The sequence below is a fragment of the Harpegnathos saltator genome, unplaced genomic scaffold (genome assembly GCF_003227715.2).
Source record: "Harpegnathos saltator strain DR-91 unplaced genomic scaffold, Hsal_v8.6 scaffold15, whole genome shotgun sequence".
NCBI classification, from domain to species: Eukaryota; Metazoa; Arthropoda; class Insecta; order Hymenoptera; family Formicidae; genus Harpegnathos; species Harpegnathos saltator.
In genome coordinates, this window is record NW_020229928.1 from 847,477 (window position 1) to 864,411 (window position 16,935).

Genomic DNA, 16,935 nt, shown 5'->3' on the forward strand with positions numbered 1-16,935 from the left:
CAAAATTAATTAAAATCAGAATTTCGATTCAACCAGAATAATTTCGAAAATATTTCGAGTTTTCGAGGCAAACATTTATGTTGTTTTATTAAATTATTTTGTGCGAGGAAGCACCGTTTTTGTCGCAAATTTTACAAATTCGATGATCGAAATAAGAACAACCTAAGCATAAATGGTACATATTGGCTATTAGCGGATACTTTCTTACAAAAGGATGGGAAATGTTGAGTAAGTAAAAAAAACTTGCCTCCTGTGAGGTTTGAACTCACGACCCCTGGTTTACGAGACCAGTGCTCTGCCACTGAGCTAAAGAGGCGGATGTTTTTCGTAGTAAACCAGGAGCATATCAAGGCAGATCCTCGTCCTATTTCTAATTATACATGAATCGCGTCAAAAGTATACGAATTACGCTTGGATCAATTCCGTAAACAGCGTATCGTCCTATCAATATCGCCAGAAGCATACTCGACTCGATCGCTTAACGGAATGACAAGAATTGCGCGAATTTCTTTCCGAATCGAGAAATTCGTAACGTTCGTGTCCCGCGGTTATTTAAGAAAGACGTACGCCGCGAAACGTCGCGCCTTTAATAAAGCAGTCACAACAACGATTTTGAGGCTCGCAACGAGCGGAATATAGAACACTTCTCTCCCCCCTCAAAAATAATTCGACCTACAAAATCCCGCGTGACGCAAGGCAGATGTCAGTTGTCACTTCCCGTTTTGCGCACCCCGTACAATGGGGCGCGTTTTCGGAGATCCCTTTCGGGTGGAAGGGGAGAAAAAAGACACGTGCATGCACTACTCTCTTTCCCTACTTCGGCGCGACCAAAAAGGGCAGATGTCGGGGCCGTCTTAAGGATTTCGAAAGGGCGACCCTTTTCGGAGAACGGCGTGCTCTTTGAGACGCAATAAAGGGGGACCCAACGGAACGCACTCGTAAGACCATTGTACTATTAAGCAGATGTTATCCAATGAATGCGCAATGTATAATATGAATCGCGGACAAAGGGCTCGATTTTTTTCCAGGGTGCCTGAGAATTTTTGCATCTTCGCGCCGTACGTTACCGTCGCGCTCTTGGAAAAGAGAGATGCGTGTCTTCCTTCCATCTCTCTCTCTCTCTCTCTCTCTCTCTCTCTCTCTCTCTCTGCGCCTCTATTTCTTTCCTCATTACAACTCACGCGTATATAAAATGTTAGAAAATTGCACTCGTTTACTCGTTTAATAAACAGGCTTTTTAGGCTTATCGACTCGTGCTGTCGTCAAGCGATCGATCGTACGTAAAACATACCGTGTGCTTTGTCTTCAATAGATCAGCTTTCATTCATATCATGAACGCATTTGAAAGAGAAAGAGAGAGAGAGAGAGAGAGAGAGAATAGTATAATATTCTCCTTTTTTTTTGCCGCTTATAAAAATTCAGAGAATCCAATCGAAAGAAACGGATGCCCTTTCAACCGCAACGCGTATGACACACGGAAACGTGTGATACGTCTGCGTCTGAGAATGCGCAATTCTGGGAATCACTATTAGGTCACTTTGTTATCTACATTGTTATAATCATGACGATATATGAACAGGTGTTAAAACTTTTAGAAACGCATACTTGAGAACCAAGTATATGATGATTCAAAGATAAAACAATCATGAGATACGATCAAAACTCGGGGACAAAAATTCTTGGAAATATCAAGGAAATCCGCTCGCGTGAATCAATTCCGAGAAACATCGAAAAAATTTATAATTCAGTCTTATGTATAAATAAGAAAGCCGCGATATCGCGAGACTTAAGGAGCATACCAGAGACGATCGGTTCGATCGAGACGTATCAATATTAAAGCCACGTGACGAATTCGACGCATCTGTCTGTCATAAGAAATACATATTGATTAGAGAGCGCGAACGGGGTGCGCGCGGGGTCGTCTGTATATGCGGATCTCTTTCATTCAGCCATGCCGCTGTTTGCTCGTTTACCGTAATGGCTCGGCCACAAAAATACAAGAGGCAGAGAGAGAGAGAGAGAGAGAGAGAGAGAGAGAGAGAGAGAGAGGAGAGAGAGAGAGAGAGAGAGAGAGAGAGAGAGAGAGAAAGAGAGAGAGAAAGAGAAAGACCGAGAGCACGTTCATGCTGTGTTCCACAGCAGCCTTCGTGCAGCACGATTCTCGCAGACGCGGCAAACGCTGCGCGCGTCTTTCGAGAAGTTTCCCGTTGGATGAAAGCGGACTCGCCGTCGTCGCCGCTCACCACGGCCCGATGTAGCTTGGTCGCGGCGACGGCGACGACGACGACGACGACGACGACGACGACGACGACGAACGGCGAGACGAGCCAACCTAACCTCTGCTCCGTACCCTTGAACCTAGCAGACGCTCGCGACGTTGCCGCCTCGCGCAAGTATGCCGTGCGACGCGCCGTGAAGCAGAGCGAAGTGAGGCGCGGAGTGAAGCGCGGCGTACGACGCGATCGGCCGGCTACATCGGCCGCGTTCGGCCGTGCTCGTGCGTGCTTTCTTCGCAAGAATTCCATCGCCGCCGCCGCTTTGTCGGCGGCGGCCGCGGCTGGCGCGACTCTGAACAGGCTGACGTCACGCGTCAGCGTTACGCGTAGCGTTACGTAAAAAACGTGCGGCTGGCTGGCTGGCTGGCGAACTCTAGCCGGTGAAGCGTGTCGCCGTGTTGCGTTGCGTAGCGTAGCGTAGCGTAGCATAGCGTGGCGTGGCGTAGCGTAGCGTTGCGTTGTGTTGCGTTGCGTTGCGTTGCGTTGCGGCACGTCGCGAGGTGCACATAAACGCCGAGTGCGCTCAACACACGCACCTTGGCACCGATTCTAATTTCCTGTTTTAGAGAGACGATAGATTTTTCTTCGGGTCGTTGCTCGTCGCAGCGCGATTCTTGAATTTGCGATCGACCGAGACGCTCGGAAAGAGAGGACGCACGACTCTCTCTCTCCGTTCGCCTATCGTTTCTCTCTCGGTATTCATTCCGCGTTTTCAAGCATACCCGTCGGCGTTTTCAAGGTTGACGCGTCTCTAAGCAAGACGATCGTGCAACACACAATGTTATCGCGACAATCAGGCGGCCGTTTTTAGCGGTAAACACGAGATACGAATCCGCGCGGCGCGTTCAGGCTCGCCGGTTGTTTCTTTTTCTAGCGAACTTTGTCGAGCGCAAAAAAAAGTCTCGCAGACGAGCGTTCCGCGAGTCTTCTTGATTACGTGGTGTAGAGAGAATTGCACGTAACGTAAACACATGATGAGACGAAGACGATGTGTTCTTAACGGGGCTAAATGCATTTTGCACGACGTAACAGCCTCGATAGAACGTTAACAACCGTAGAAGTATATTCACCGCAACGTTCTCTTTCTCTCCCTCTCTCTCTCTCTCTCTTTCTCTCTCTCTCTCTCTCTCTCTCTCTCTCTCTCTCTCTCTCTCTCTCTCGCTCGCTCTCTCGCTTTTTTGTCCACGCTGCATCTTTTTGTCTTTAACGAATGGCCACGCGCGTGCGACTCCATGACGCAGTCATACTTGGTTTTGTCGATAGACTCTCTTGGATTCCTACTGGAGAAAGCATAGACAAACATAACTCACATCACAGAACGGTCGTGCGAGCGCGACGCCGGGTCAACGTACGATGAAAACCGGAAATTCGTCGTCTGCCTAGGTGAGTAGGACACTTCCCGTGTTGTCTCTAGTCTTTTTTTTTCTTTTCATCGCGTTCGTTATCTCTTTTTTTTTCATTCTTTTTCGTACAACCGACGAACGCGTATGCCGACGCTTTACGTTTTAACGCGAACCGTGTTATCCATCTTATCGGGCCGTAAACCGGGCTAACAGGACAACGCTGTTCAAGCGAAGGAGACTGTGTCGAGGGCGTTATCGGATTATGTTGCGAAGGTTTTTGTATCGATGTTCCTCCGCCTCTCACTCTAGCGGCACGAGAGAAGAATCCGGAGGACTCGTCTGAGACGATCGATCCTGTTCCCCCGCGAATGACTAACACGCATGATTACTTCCGAAAGTTCTCTCCGTCAAGTACGCGAGGAGCCAATAGAGAGATATGGCTGAGGGGAGAAGGAAACAAGTTGGAGTGTTGCAAACATAAAATAAATTCGTTCGATCTAAAGAATGTCCGAAAAGAAATGTGCTTTATCTAATTTTGTGCTAGTTACTTTATACCCGATGTAATTTTCTGCTAATACCGCGAGAATGTAATATAAGATTTTGAATAAATTGCAAAGTATCTCGCGAATAAAGCTGTGGCGAAATATGGCAAGAAAGCAACAAAATGTGGGATCTCTTTCCGTCGTAAATGCGTCTCTCGCGTGCGTCGTGATCGTCACGATAATCGCATTTGATTTACGCGGTTCACGGCCCGAAACCGCAGAAATCCAAGAAAATCCATTTACACAAAGAAACGCGGGATCGAAGTGTCTCTCTTCTCCGGCACTGTGTATCCTTCTTTACTCCCTCCATTTTTCCCCCTCTCTCTCTCTCTCTCTCTCTCTCTCTCTCTCTCTCTCTGTCCATCTCACTCCTTCACCCTCGGCTCTCGTGCTTCTACTCCGCGCGTCCGTGTCTCCCGTTCGCACGCTCGTGTGCCATTTACGAGGCAAACCGGTTTACACTTTTTGCAAACCTCGGCTTCGCGAAGAATGTTGATTTTTGCGATATATACCGCTGGGAACCTAACCTACATCATTATCCGGATGAGCTGACTGTGCCTGAAAACTCGCGCGCGACGCGCGAGTTACACGAGACGCGTCTTTGATCGTTTAACGCTGACACGAATGGAGTTACGTTAGAATTATTCTGGGAAAGGCACATCGTGCCGCTCCGCAGAAATCGCTCGTGGCGCATTTCAAATAGACATTATCTGCAAATTGAATTATTTTGCTCGGTCGTACGAAGTCAACGACGACGAATGTTTGTTGCATGCGAGATCTCGAGTTCTGTACTGAGTATTACGACAGGAAGAAAAATCGATACAAAACTTATTATATGAAATCGAACAGCTCTGAATTTCTCTCTCTCTTCCTCTCTCTCTCTCTCTCTCCCTCTCTCTCTCCCTCTCTCCCTCTTTCACCCTGAGATCCGGGAATAGAATTTTTCGATGCAAGGATCAGGAACTCAATTTCACGGAGCGAATCTCCATCGTGTGTCCTTTTAATCTTCATTCGACTCTCGACTCTATTGATCCGCGTCAATTAAATTAAATTGTTCCCTCGAAACACCCAACCGGTTATCCCATTCGCGTTATCTTCGATATTTTCAAATTCATAAGCAAAAAAAATATTCCCTATACGAAAAAAAAGTTTGATTGCATTAACGAATCAAACATATTTTGACTGTAAGAAACACTATCTTTAGTTGTTATAAATTAAAATCGTTATTCTGATTATCTAACTATGGCTTAGTTTTTATAAATGAAAAAAATACTAAGAAAGACGCATTTGGTGTCTTCATCGTCATGTAAATTTAATTAAAGTCTTGTCTCCATGTATCGATGGAGAAATGAGATTTAAGTTCACGAGAGAAATTAATCGCATTCTTGTGTCGAGGCCGTTTCCAGGCGCGATCTAATTTAGTCGCATGAAGAAGGGGCGGACGACGAGGGTTGATTCGCTCATTTCTCGCGACACGGGGTGACGATCTCGCGAGACGTGCGGCGCACCAGGTGCGTTTAATTTTCGTAAAAGCGCGCGAGCAGGATGGCGGTTGTCAGGGGTCGGAGGGATCGGAGGAGTGACAGAGGGACCTTTAACAGTGCCGTCACGAGTGAAAAATGATAATGAGGTACAGTGCTGTAGGTTAGTGAGAACAATGGCCGGTTTGCGGCTAATCGGTCGAGACGCATGCGGCACGCGTACCGCGTAGTAAAAATATTTTCGGCGCCGCGTCGTGCCTCGAATGACGAATGTGTGGATCCGCTGAATTCGTCCTCGACCGTGGAAGAAGCACGCATTCGTCGTGGTCGTCATCGTCGTTGTCACCGCCGTTGTTGTTTCCCTCACTCATCGACGCTGCATTTTAATTCCATCGCGGCCGCTCGTGCCGGCAATCATTCGCATCGTTTCGTGCACGTGTCGTCTTACAACGATCTTCGTTGTACGTGTTTTTCGCGCCGGATTTGCGAATGTAAATAATCGTGATGTTTTGTTTTTGTTTCTTCTTTTCTTTTCTTTCGACATCAGTCGACACCTCGGCTGTCGGCGCGTTTGTCACGCGATTGAGAGTACAAGCTATCTCCGAAATTATCTTCTTCGCTGTGAACATCACGATCGACGTCAACTTTTCTCGACGGAAATGTCAAGGCGCACCTGCAACTTTGGAAATATTAATTCGATTGAAAACATATACTCTTATACAGAGCTGGTGTAAACTAATCAACTTATAAGAGGGAATTAAAAGGAGGAGAAAGAAACAACTCCCTTCGTCATTCCTGCTAAGGAGAAACCGTCCTCAAATTGGTCGTAGAGGTCTGTTAGCAATTAAAAGGACGTCCGATGTAATTCCGGGACACTCTGTGAACACTCGACGATACTCACAGTGACCTATAATCGGAAATCCAATACAAACAGTCTTGTTTTGTTTAGTTCTCAGCCTTGCACGAGCGAGGAAAAAGTCCGTTTTACGTCGAACATGGCAAGTAAACAATAAAGATGTCGCGGTTTTCGCATGTCGTCAAGCGAAGTTCAGTGATCGCTGCGCGACTCGTAACAACGCGAAACTCAGCTGGATCGCGGAAGATCCAGCTTGCCGAATCGCGGAAGATACCGATCAGGGAACGATCGGCACACCGCTTCCAGTAAACGGTACGCGGTGTGCATCTCCGCGCGCGCGAGTATTATCGGCGAGTCGAACGGGTCTCGGGTCTTCGCGCGCAACCAGAAACCGGTTGGACGAAACTTTCGAAAATTCCAGGATGACGTAGCCGTGTTCTCGGCGGCGCGAACGCGTACCGGCCAAAGACATACACGGGACGCGTTTCTTTCGTATTTCTTTTTTTTTTTTATTTACAGTTACTTACGTAACGAGGCACGCACCCGTCTTTCTCTTTCTTTCTTTCTTTCTCTCTTATTTTTCTCTTCCATTCTTTGTATCTCACGACTTGTCGAGGCGTGACGATCGGTCGCGCCGAATACACGCGCGGTATTGTTGCCCACATAGCAGAGGACGCCACGTTACTGCGAAAATAGTCGCGTATCACGTGCAAGGCTGAAGTCACGTTTCGTAATGAAATAATGTTGCTCGCTCGCACTTACCTTCGAGTCGAATAGTTTTCTCAGGTTGCTTTACCGTGTCAAGCTACTTGGGACACTGACAAGAAGTCACAGTCGCACGCGTTATTGTTATTATTTGTGTAGCTGGGGAGCCGCGTCGGACAAAAAGCGCTGGCTTACTATAAATCGCGACAAGAAAATAGTCGCACTCGATGAATTGTGCTATGCGAGAGTGAAGCTGAAACGTAGCTTTAATCTCTGCAGTAAAAAGGGCATTTGCGCGAAAGAGCGCGGAAAAACGAATGGACGATCAGTCGAATAGAATGGAGTGAATTGCAGGAAAGTGAATAGTATACAAAGATTATCTGGGAGATAATAATTCTCGAAAAGATTCGTCAGCGAATCGAACAATAAACTGAATGCCTTAATTGTAAATTAAACAAGGAAAAATTAGAAATCATAAACAAGGGAAGATCAAATTATTTGCTAAGTAAATTTCAAAAGAGTTCTCTGCTGAATCTGTCTCTATCGAATAGTTGGTTAAGTCGCAAATTATATAAAAAGACGTATATAATATCTCCATTAAATAATTGCTAAAATATATTGGTAATCATACTTCGTTTGTCGTCGCAAACGTATATAATCAATTAAATGTTTAATAAAGCATATGCGATCGTCTCAGTACATGATCTAGCATAATGGCACATTCTCGTGAAATTCACGAGAATTTCATGATTCACGTAAGCGAATAAAAGAGTTCTAATGAATGCGGAAGATCTGCGCATCTGCGATAAGATATTGAGATGTACTCACGTGCGCCATGTTAATCGATTGATAATGATGGAGCTCGGTAATCTGCCAAGAACGTTTAGATCTGGATTCTTCGCGGTAACTTGCTTGTAGTCCGCTGTAAATTAAAAAAAAAAAATAGTAAACGAATTTTTCGAGAAAATAATATAAATATAAAATATTTGTATGAATTCTCTTGCGATGATACAGATATATTTATTGGTTAAAATATTCCATCTGAATTATTTTGTTAAATTTTTTTATTTGTTTTGCCACTTTTGAAACAAATAATGGAGAAATATATTGAATAGGAACAAAAGTCTTGATGGATTTCGTGATAGAAAAATATGTGTGTGTGTGTGTGTGTGTGTGTGTGTGTGAACTAAATAATTTTATTAAAAAGGATTTACTCTGTCTCTCAATCTATTGAGAATCGTTATTGTTTTCTATTGTATTTAGTATATCATACATTCATGTATTTATAAGTACTGCCATAAAACTGGATTAGTTATATCTTTGAAAACCCTTTCACGTCTTTCAAAACTTTTGCATTTATCTAATATATCAGTAGAAAGAATGTAATTAAGATTGCATCGAAAAAGTATAATGTAATTTCGTTCGTAATTAAAATTTTATAACAATTATATTATCCGGTAGCGCGCGTTATGATACATTGTTAAGACGTTATTAACACGTTAGCAATTACAGCAATTAATTATACTTTACCTCGAAGCACGTTCTTCTTTGTTCCATCTTCAGTAATGAGGTGTTCGTGTTCGGATTCGTTTAATTGTCCTGACGCTCTCCAGTCGTGTATTTCCTTCCGCAAATTGTAAATTGGATCATCGTTATCTATGCTGGCGACATCGCTGGCCCCGTCGGTGAACAAACGGCTCTTGTGTCCTGACGCATGTTCGGGTAATTTTGCGTCCTTTCTGTTTTCCTTCCGTGAAGAAAGAAGTCGTTCGCACAGACCTTGCGATCTCATCGCACGGCATTTTACGGAGTTTTCATCCTTCGAAGACCTCCTGTTGACTGTTCCGAGCTTGGCGCGTTGATCGACAGAAGTGTTCCTCGAGGACGCGTTGATGGCCGCGTTCTTTCCTCGGTATTTATTCCCCTGCAACAATGTCGAATCGTTTCGTTTATCGCGGTAACACGAAATACAGTACAGAAATAACGATAAATTAGCATATATTTATATACAACCAGAGTAATTAGTATCAGAGTAATTAGTATGTCATCAATGCGATTGGCAGATAATAGCGCGTTAATCAGTACAGTTAAATTACATTTCGCTCTGACATACTTATCGAAAATTCAAACACAGAGATAACTTGACGCGTATTATAATATGTGATACGTATATATAAAATAAATAAAGCGTAATATGAGAATAAATTGTTGCAACTTACGATCATGTTGATGCCGGTGGATGCAAACAGCAGGGTTATCCAGTACACCAGTTATCAACGTGAATAGTTTTCGCGTGCGATGCCATTCACTCGTACGACGCTTACGAAACGAGGTTATACTCGTAATAAATTGCCAGGAAAAATTTTACTCGCACCAAACCCGCGAAGCACAATTGTACAGACTGACGATTCAACGTGCACGCATTCCAAAGTTTGACAGACGCCTGTACGACCAATAGTACAGCGTGTTTCAAGTTCGTCCAGTAAGAAGCCTCGATAGTCAGCTGTCTTCTTGCTCTGCTACCGTAACGAAGACAAAAACGGAAATAGTGGTGCGTAACGAAAGCGCTACGGGAATTGCGAACGCGGCAGAATGCTGCCCGACATTGGACTTCGGAAAAAATATATATATATATTTTTTTTTTCCCGAAAAAAAAATATATATATAAATATTACAGTTGTAAATATACGAGGAAATTTATAAATATGAACCTTATAAATAAAAAATTTACTGTGCATATTCTCAACTAATATAATGATAAATTGGTACGCAATGTATAAAACTTGCAAAAAATTACAAAACTATAATCTCATTATAGATATATGATATTTGATATATATCTCTCTCTCTACTGTATTATATTATACTGTATATTTTTCTGATCGAGATAATAAATCGAGTTAGAAGTAAAATTCAATTTAAACATGGATATTATTGTTGCAACGTAAAGATAATAAAATGCTACATGATTTCACACGAGTAAAATAATGAGAATTTGAACATTACTGTACGGTCGAGTATTTTAGTATTTATATAATGCGATATAAGATAGTTATATATATATATAATACTCAAACTTTTCAGATCATTTGCAAGATTTGTGTCATTTCTGAAGAGACAAAAAATTATTTTTTGCGTAAATTAGATATAAAAAGACATGTCTCTTTTTTCGAATTATATGCGCGCACTTCGGCGTTGTTGTCGGCCATTTTATGCTCGACTTGAAATTCATGGAATATTCTGGACGGAAGACCGTTACCGGATAAATCGATATCACGATAGACGAAAATGATTGCAAAGGGATAATACTTTACTCGTCGTGCTGAAAACAAAGGCTTGTGTACGACGATCGAGGAACGTGAACCCTTCCTTCGATCCTACAACGATATGAAACATCTGCCGTTAATATCCCATCCTACGCCATAGACGTATAATATCTAGACCGCGCGGTCTCAACGTCTCCCTTTACTAGAACGCGTCAGAAATTAGAAAGAGATAGTTGCTGTACGGGTACTATTCTGTCTTTTTCTAAAGACACGTGGTAGGATGAAAAAGCCTTTGATGGGGGACGAAAAAGGAAGGTAGAGGGGAGCGGAACGATATAAATAATCCCCACTCCAAACATTATCAGACGAAGACAGAATGATACCCCAAAGCATGCTCTCTCTTTCTAATATTTGACGACTTTTCGGCTGAATGCGCGGTCTAGTTACTATACGTCTATGACCCTACACGCTTAAGGAGGCATATACACCTAGCAGAGTTCAAAAAATCGATTTTTCGTTTTTTTATATTTTCTTAAAGCTTCATATGTAGAGAATATTTTCTCCAAATTTTAAGTCAATGTTGCAACAAATGACAAAATTGTAGGCCTGAGAGTACATTGGAAATTTGCACAGGCGGACGCCACTCAGATAGCATGGCCTGACTGCCCGTCCTGTGTATTATTTTTCTTGAATTTATTGTGTTTCTCGCTGTTGCATATTTGCCTGTTTTAGCCACATATTTTGAACATAACGGCTATCTAAATACATATATTTAATTCGTTTAATGTACAAAGTTTAATTCGTCAGTAGTTTGTTTGTGCAGCTGACAATTAGAGCCGAGATCGAAATCTTCATTTCGCAGTATTCTAAATGGAAATGAAAGAAAAGAAGAATCGAGACAAGATTACATTTTTGGAAGATTCAGGAAAGATGTAAAACGAAAAAGAATGCCACCTAGAAATCAATACGTAACCGAAAGAACCGAAGCAAGTACTAGTATCAGTGCGAAAAAATTAAAAAGTGTAAACGACATTCTAATTCTAATTCCGGAAACGCCTAATACGGGATATCAAATTTTGAACTTTTGAAGTGTTTTCTGCTGTATCGGAATGTGACGCATTATTGACTATGCATAAAATAGTGACAAGAGCTTGAATAATCTAATTTGGAAAGTAGCTTCAAAAACAATGCACAGCGGAGTAATTATTGTTGAAATTGCCTGCATATACAGCTACTTGCATGTTTAATAATAGTGCAGCTTCATTATTACAAATAATGCATGCAATGAACATAATTGTCGGGTCAAACGCACATCAATATGTTGCACGGGAAAACGGCCGCCACATCGCGCAGAGGCACGCGCGTTTGAAAGTATTAAAAAAGCGCGAATACGTCATCGCTAACAAAATATTGAAGATCTGGCTATACCATCCGTCGCGGAAGATCTGCATTATGGCCCTGGCATCGATGATTCAATGTAAGTTTAACAAATTTCATGTTTTACCAACGACTAAATATTCAAACGCGTTTCTCTCAAAAAGATTTATATTATTATTATTATTATTATTATTATTTATTATTATTATTTTTATTTATATTCATGCGAGTCGCCCTCTCAGTGATCAGTCTCACGACACTTTAAAATAGTAGCCAACTGTAGAAATCAAAACGAACTGTCGGATAAATTTGGGAACGCTGCGACAAACGCGAAACATAATTCAAGCTGTTTCTGTTCCGAATGGAATAAAATGTAACATGAACATAATTTTTTAAATTAATGGTACAAGTGAAATAATGGAAATAATTTACGTGATCAAAAATAATCAGAACTCTCTTTTCTTTTAAAACTTATAAAAACACTTATTTTATTAGAGTGTAAATAGTGTCATATGGTGTAGGTAAAAAGAACAGATTGATATATTGGGGCATTCAGTACTACAACCGCTCACTGAGCGCTAAGTGAGCTCTTGCATCTGATTGGTGTATATTTTAAAATCTAAAGGAATATACCAATCAAATGTAAAAGCTCATTGAGCGATGTAGTACTGAATGCACCCATTGCGTGCACGTATGTTGATCACATCTTTCGAACTTTGAGAACATTCGACAGAATTGAATTCTAGACTATATGTTTACAAATGTAATAGAAATTAATTAAATTAAGACATTTTACAGAAAGCATTGAGTTACGAGAATGGCGATGCAACCTCCAACTGAAATGGATGCTGACCAAGTGAAAGTCGTACGTATTGTTCGTATGTTACATATTTTAAGGTTATATTTACGTATAAACATTTTACATATTTTAAGGTTATGAACAATTTCATTTTTGCGATTTATCTATATTTATATATTACAAGTGAAATAGTGTGAATAAATTACGTGGGCACATGCAATATAACATATTTTTACGAAGAGAAAAAGATTAACAGTAACTCTTTGGGAGATGTTAGTTTAGTATAACATTAAATATTTATATTTACCTTGCATTTAAATTCTTGCTTTTTCTTGTAATTTTGATAAAATTTGTTAACATTTATATGTTTAATTTCTATATATTTCAGTTTCGTGACTTCTTGGCATCCTACAATAAAGTCTCTGAAATTTGTTTTGTCGACTGTATACATGACTTTACTACACGAGATGTTGGGTCCAAAGAAGAGAAATGTGCTCTTAATTGCATGGAAAAATACCTGAAGATGAATCAGAGGGTATCTCAGCGGTTTCAAGAATTTCAAATAATGGCTAATGAGAATGCTCTGGCAGCTGCTAAAAAATTAGGTCAGATGTAATTCTACAATGTAATTCTATCAATGTAATGTAAATATAAATAAAATAATTTCCCTTATTGTAATATTAAAATTAAAAAGAACATCACTTGCTATGATATTAATTATTTAACTTAATATTTTTATACAATAGATCAATGTATTCCTATAGATGATCATTAGTTGATAAAAAGTAAAAAAACACTGAGCACATGATAAAAAATATAGTCTGTAACATGTTATGTGTATGTCACAATCAAGACTGCATACTTTTTCATGTGGATTATACCATGTTGCAAGACAAAAAAAATGAATTATGTAAGTTACAAGAACAAATTCACTTATATATATATATATATATATATATATAATGCAATATATAGGTGTAGAGAAACAAATTTGATTTATCTATCTGTGAATCTTATTTTTACTTATTCTATTTGTAATATGAATATGAAAACCAAGATCTCATCATTAGTTTATTATGTTACAATTGTTTTAAAATCTTTCTAATATTCTTACATATAAATATTAGTCCTCAATGTGTATAATATATCATACATAATTCAAATAATTGTAAATATATCTCAATTTTAAAGTTGCTATACAATTTTCATATCAGAAACTTCCTTTCTTATACAGTACGTTATTACAGATAGTAACGCATGATCAATTTTTACAAATCTATACAAACGAAGATAACTATATATATGTGTATGACACAATAGGAATATGATGGGATTAATAACACGATTAACAGAATACGAATTACCTCTTGTATCAAAAATAAGTCAAAAAATGCGCGTTATAGAACGTTTTATACGAGGTACTTAATCTTGATGAAGATCTATTACAGTAAATCATCATTTTCTTTTTTCTCTGTCGCACTACTGATCCCGTCACACTTTGCGTATAAATAATTTATTACGAAAAAAAACCGTATAACAATGAATATATCAATGCATCTAACTGGACTTGGAGTGTCCGAAGTCGAGAAACTTTGGTTTTCCGTGTATCTCGACGTCCATGCTTTCAGTTTCCCATTCGAACGATGAGAACGGCATCTGTATAGCCTGCTGTTGCACAGGCGCCGTGCTCTGCGTCTGATTCATGGTCTGAGGTTCGAAGCTTGCGCTGCCGACTTCGGGTTCCTGAGTTTCCATCGTAGAGTCTGGATTTGGCGAATTTGGTGGTGTTTTGCGTAGTCTCTTGTAGTCTGAGAATCTGTTCAATGACACCTGATCTACGCACACCGCTTGCGTAGTATGTCGCGTTTTGTACAAAATCGGGCAACCCAGGTCGCCTTTTAGGCTCAGACTGTACAGATTAGCGAGTCGACGCAGCTTCTCGCGTTCTGGTTGTCGCATGGGATGCAACTTTAACTCGCTCTGAGTAGGATCTTGCAGAAATCGCGACACCTTCTCATTAGCGGATGTTATGATGGAGTAACCGGGTTTGTTGTCGACGTGACGTCGTCCGGCGCGGATTTCTCTGCCACTGAGACCTTCGCGAATACGCTGTATTCTCTGTCTATAGTTCCTTCTAGCCTCGGCTACCGAATGCTCGTACCCGTGCAATATCACTTGAAAAGTCGAATCTGACGTGATCTTGTCGTCGCTTGTGCTCTCCCCATCCTCTCGCCAACTCGATTCTCCGATCCAATCCGACTGTTCGTCATCTCCTGTGAATTATTAATAATAACATGAGTATATCTTTTCTAATGTGTGTAAGTTAATAGTGTGTATATTAAGCTATATATTTTTGTAGCTTTTCTTCATACGAATCTCGCATACCTTCTCTATCCTCGTCATTAGTGATTAGACCTGCTTCCGAATCGCTGGACGAGATACTTGAGCTTGATATACGTGAACAATCAACAGTGTCCTCATCATGCATCTTACCTCGATTTTTTGATTTCGCATTTCTCGTCGGCTTAGATACTCTCATCTCGCAATCTATCGAACGCTCTCTACATGACCTCTTCCTCTTGCCACACCTGGGAGAATTGGAGATACACTTATATATACTGCTGTTCATCAGTAGACAAACAGATATCAAGTGCGCATGCAAGCATGATTTTACTTCTCTTACCATATGGCGCTGTATCTGTTTTTACCATCGCTTCGAAAAATACGTTTCTTTCCGCCAAACGTAGTCGACATAATAGTGACCGCCTGAGAAGTAGATGCGTTGGAGTCGGAATCAACTGACATTCTCTTGAATTTCCTCTTGCGTCTCGTGTTTGCCCTTGGCACGAAATTTTCATTCACCGAGTCGCTCTCGATGTTGCTGGCGTTATTTAAATTTGAGAAACGCGCAAAACGCTTCGTTTGATTCGTGTCGTCGCTGTCGGACTGGTATTTCGAAACATTAGCAGTTTTTGGAATGCGAATGTCACAGATGGAAGATGAGCTGTCGTCTGAATGTTTGTTCATGCTCAAGGCCGCTAAAAAGATATGTTAACGTATTCCGCAATAGGTATAATAACATGTTGCACATTATCAGCAGGTTTTCAAAGATTACATGTATGTGTCAAGATTATTAGCCAGTTTTATGATATTAGTTTTCTACAAAATAACCTTAGCAATAATTCATATTTTACCTCATAGAGATAAACTCAAGATAATATGTGAAGATTATTAAAATATGTGAAGCATTTTTATCCTAATATTCAACATGAAGCTTTATCTGCAGCAAGAATCTCTTTTTATGTTTTATCAGTTTTTATTCTCTTATATACTTACGAATATTCCCTGTGGATCGTGCTCTTCTTCTGATGCCCCATCTACGTCTGAGATTTGCACTATTGCTGCTCTCCTCTAGTGCCAAAGTCAAATCGTGCACAAGAGCCTCCATTTTTACTCTTAAATCCGCCGGTACAGCCTTCAAAACACGCTCCATTTGAAGGACGCGTTTTTTGCTGAAAGCATTATGAAAATTTTATGTAATTGACTATTTACACTTGTTGATTTTCTAACGAGCATATTATTAATATGCGATTGATTTGCACAGACGTACACGTCTCATTAATTCCTTTTACAATTATCTCATAATTAACTATTTTTAATATAGCACACCAGGGTCATTCGTGTATCGTCAACCGATATCTCAAAAATCATAAGCGTGTTGGAAAAATAAAAAAAGGATTATTTCGATTCCAAAATCTCGTAGTCTTCCTAGTTTCTTTCTCAGGAACATCATTCGAAAACAACTCGTAGTTAATCTCGTCAGCGAGTAAACGTTAGAATGAGAGAGTCGTGAATGTCGTAGCGCGCCGCCCAAGCAAATCAGCATGACGAGTCGTCGATTTCTCAATCACACCTCCAACTGCTACGTCGCTACATCCTACGCCTGGTGTGCATTTCTTACGCAGCCACAATATCGACTCGACTTTGCGCGAGAGATGCGAGCGTTCGTTTTCAATCGCATTCCCATTCGCATCCACCTGGCGGCGGTGACTTCGTCAACGGACTGTTAATTTGCGAACCATTATCGAAGATGGGATAACGCGCGCCGATGTGCGATCGTTAAGTACGTCCGAACAATAGGGGAAGGCGCATATGGTGCGACCGAAAAGACGTCGATGGCACGTCGATCGTCGAGGAGGGGGTCAAAACAAATCGCGAATGCGTCGACTTGGACTTGGGGGATAACAACGTAACATCCTGCGGCGCTTACCTCGTACGAGTTATGTCCAT

The 16,935-nt window shown here is 40.9% G+C and overlaps 2 protein-coding genes and 1 non-coding gene across 6 annotated transcripts; 1 reads left to right on the forward strand and 2 right to left on the reverse strand.

Annotated features, from left to right (window-relative positions):
- Positions 1 to 244: 244 nt before the first annotated feature.
- On the reverse strand, positions 245 to 316 carry TRNAT-CGU (transfer RNA threonine (anticodon CGU)). Its single transcript has one exon. It is a non-coding gene; the product is annotated as a tRNA-Thr (tRNA).
- A 12,200-nt stretch (positions 317 to 12,516) lies between these two features.
- On the forward strand, positions 12,517 to 13,555 carry Tim9a (translocase of inner membrane 9). Its single transcript, XM_011151524.3, has 3 exons — positions 12,517 to 12,711; positions 13,034 to 13,250; positions 13,392 to 13,555. Exons 1-3 carry the CDS (start codon positions 12,664 to 12,666, stop codon positions 13,418 to 13,420), a joined length of 294 nt encoding a protein of 97 aa, XP_011149826.1. The 5' UTR covers positions 12,517 to 12,663; the 3' UTR covers positions 13,421 to 13,555.
- A 148-nt stretch (positions 13,556 to 13,703) lies between these two features.
- Positions 13,704 to 16,935, reverse strand: LOC105189440 (G patch domain-containing protein 2-like). 4 transcript variants are annotated; one of them, XM_011151527.3, is made up of 5 exons: positions 16,916 to 16,935; positions 15,982 to 16,157; positions 15,329 to 15,683; positions 15,031 to 15,233; positions 13,704 to 14,918 (listed from the first exon to the last, which is right to left on the reverse strand). In XM_011151527.3, the coding sequence occupies exons 1-5, from the start codon at positions 16,933 to 16,935 to the stop codon at positions 14,203 to 14,205; spliced, it is 1,470 nt and encodes a 489-aa protein (XP_011149829.1). In that variant the 3' UTR covers positions 13,704 to 14,202. The 4 variants fall into 4 exon arrangements, with proteins under 4 accessions (XP_011149829.1, XP_011149830.1, XP_011149832.1 ...); XM_011151528.3 differs by lacking the exon at positions 16,916 to 16,935 and adding an exon at positions 16,559 to 16,790 and having other exon boundaries at positions 14,203 to 14,918; XM_011151530.3 differs by lacking the exon at positions 16,916 to 16,935 and adding an exon at positions 16,315 to 16,539 and having other exon boundaries at positions 14,203 to 14,918.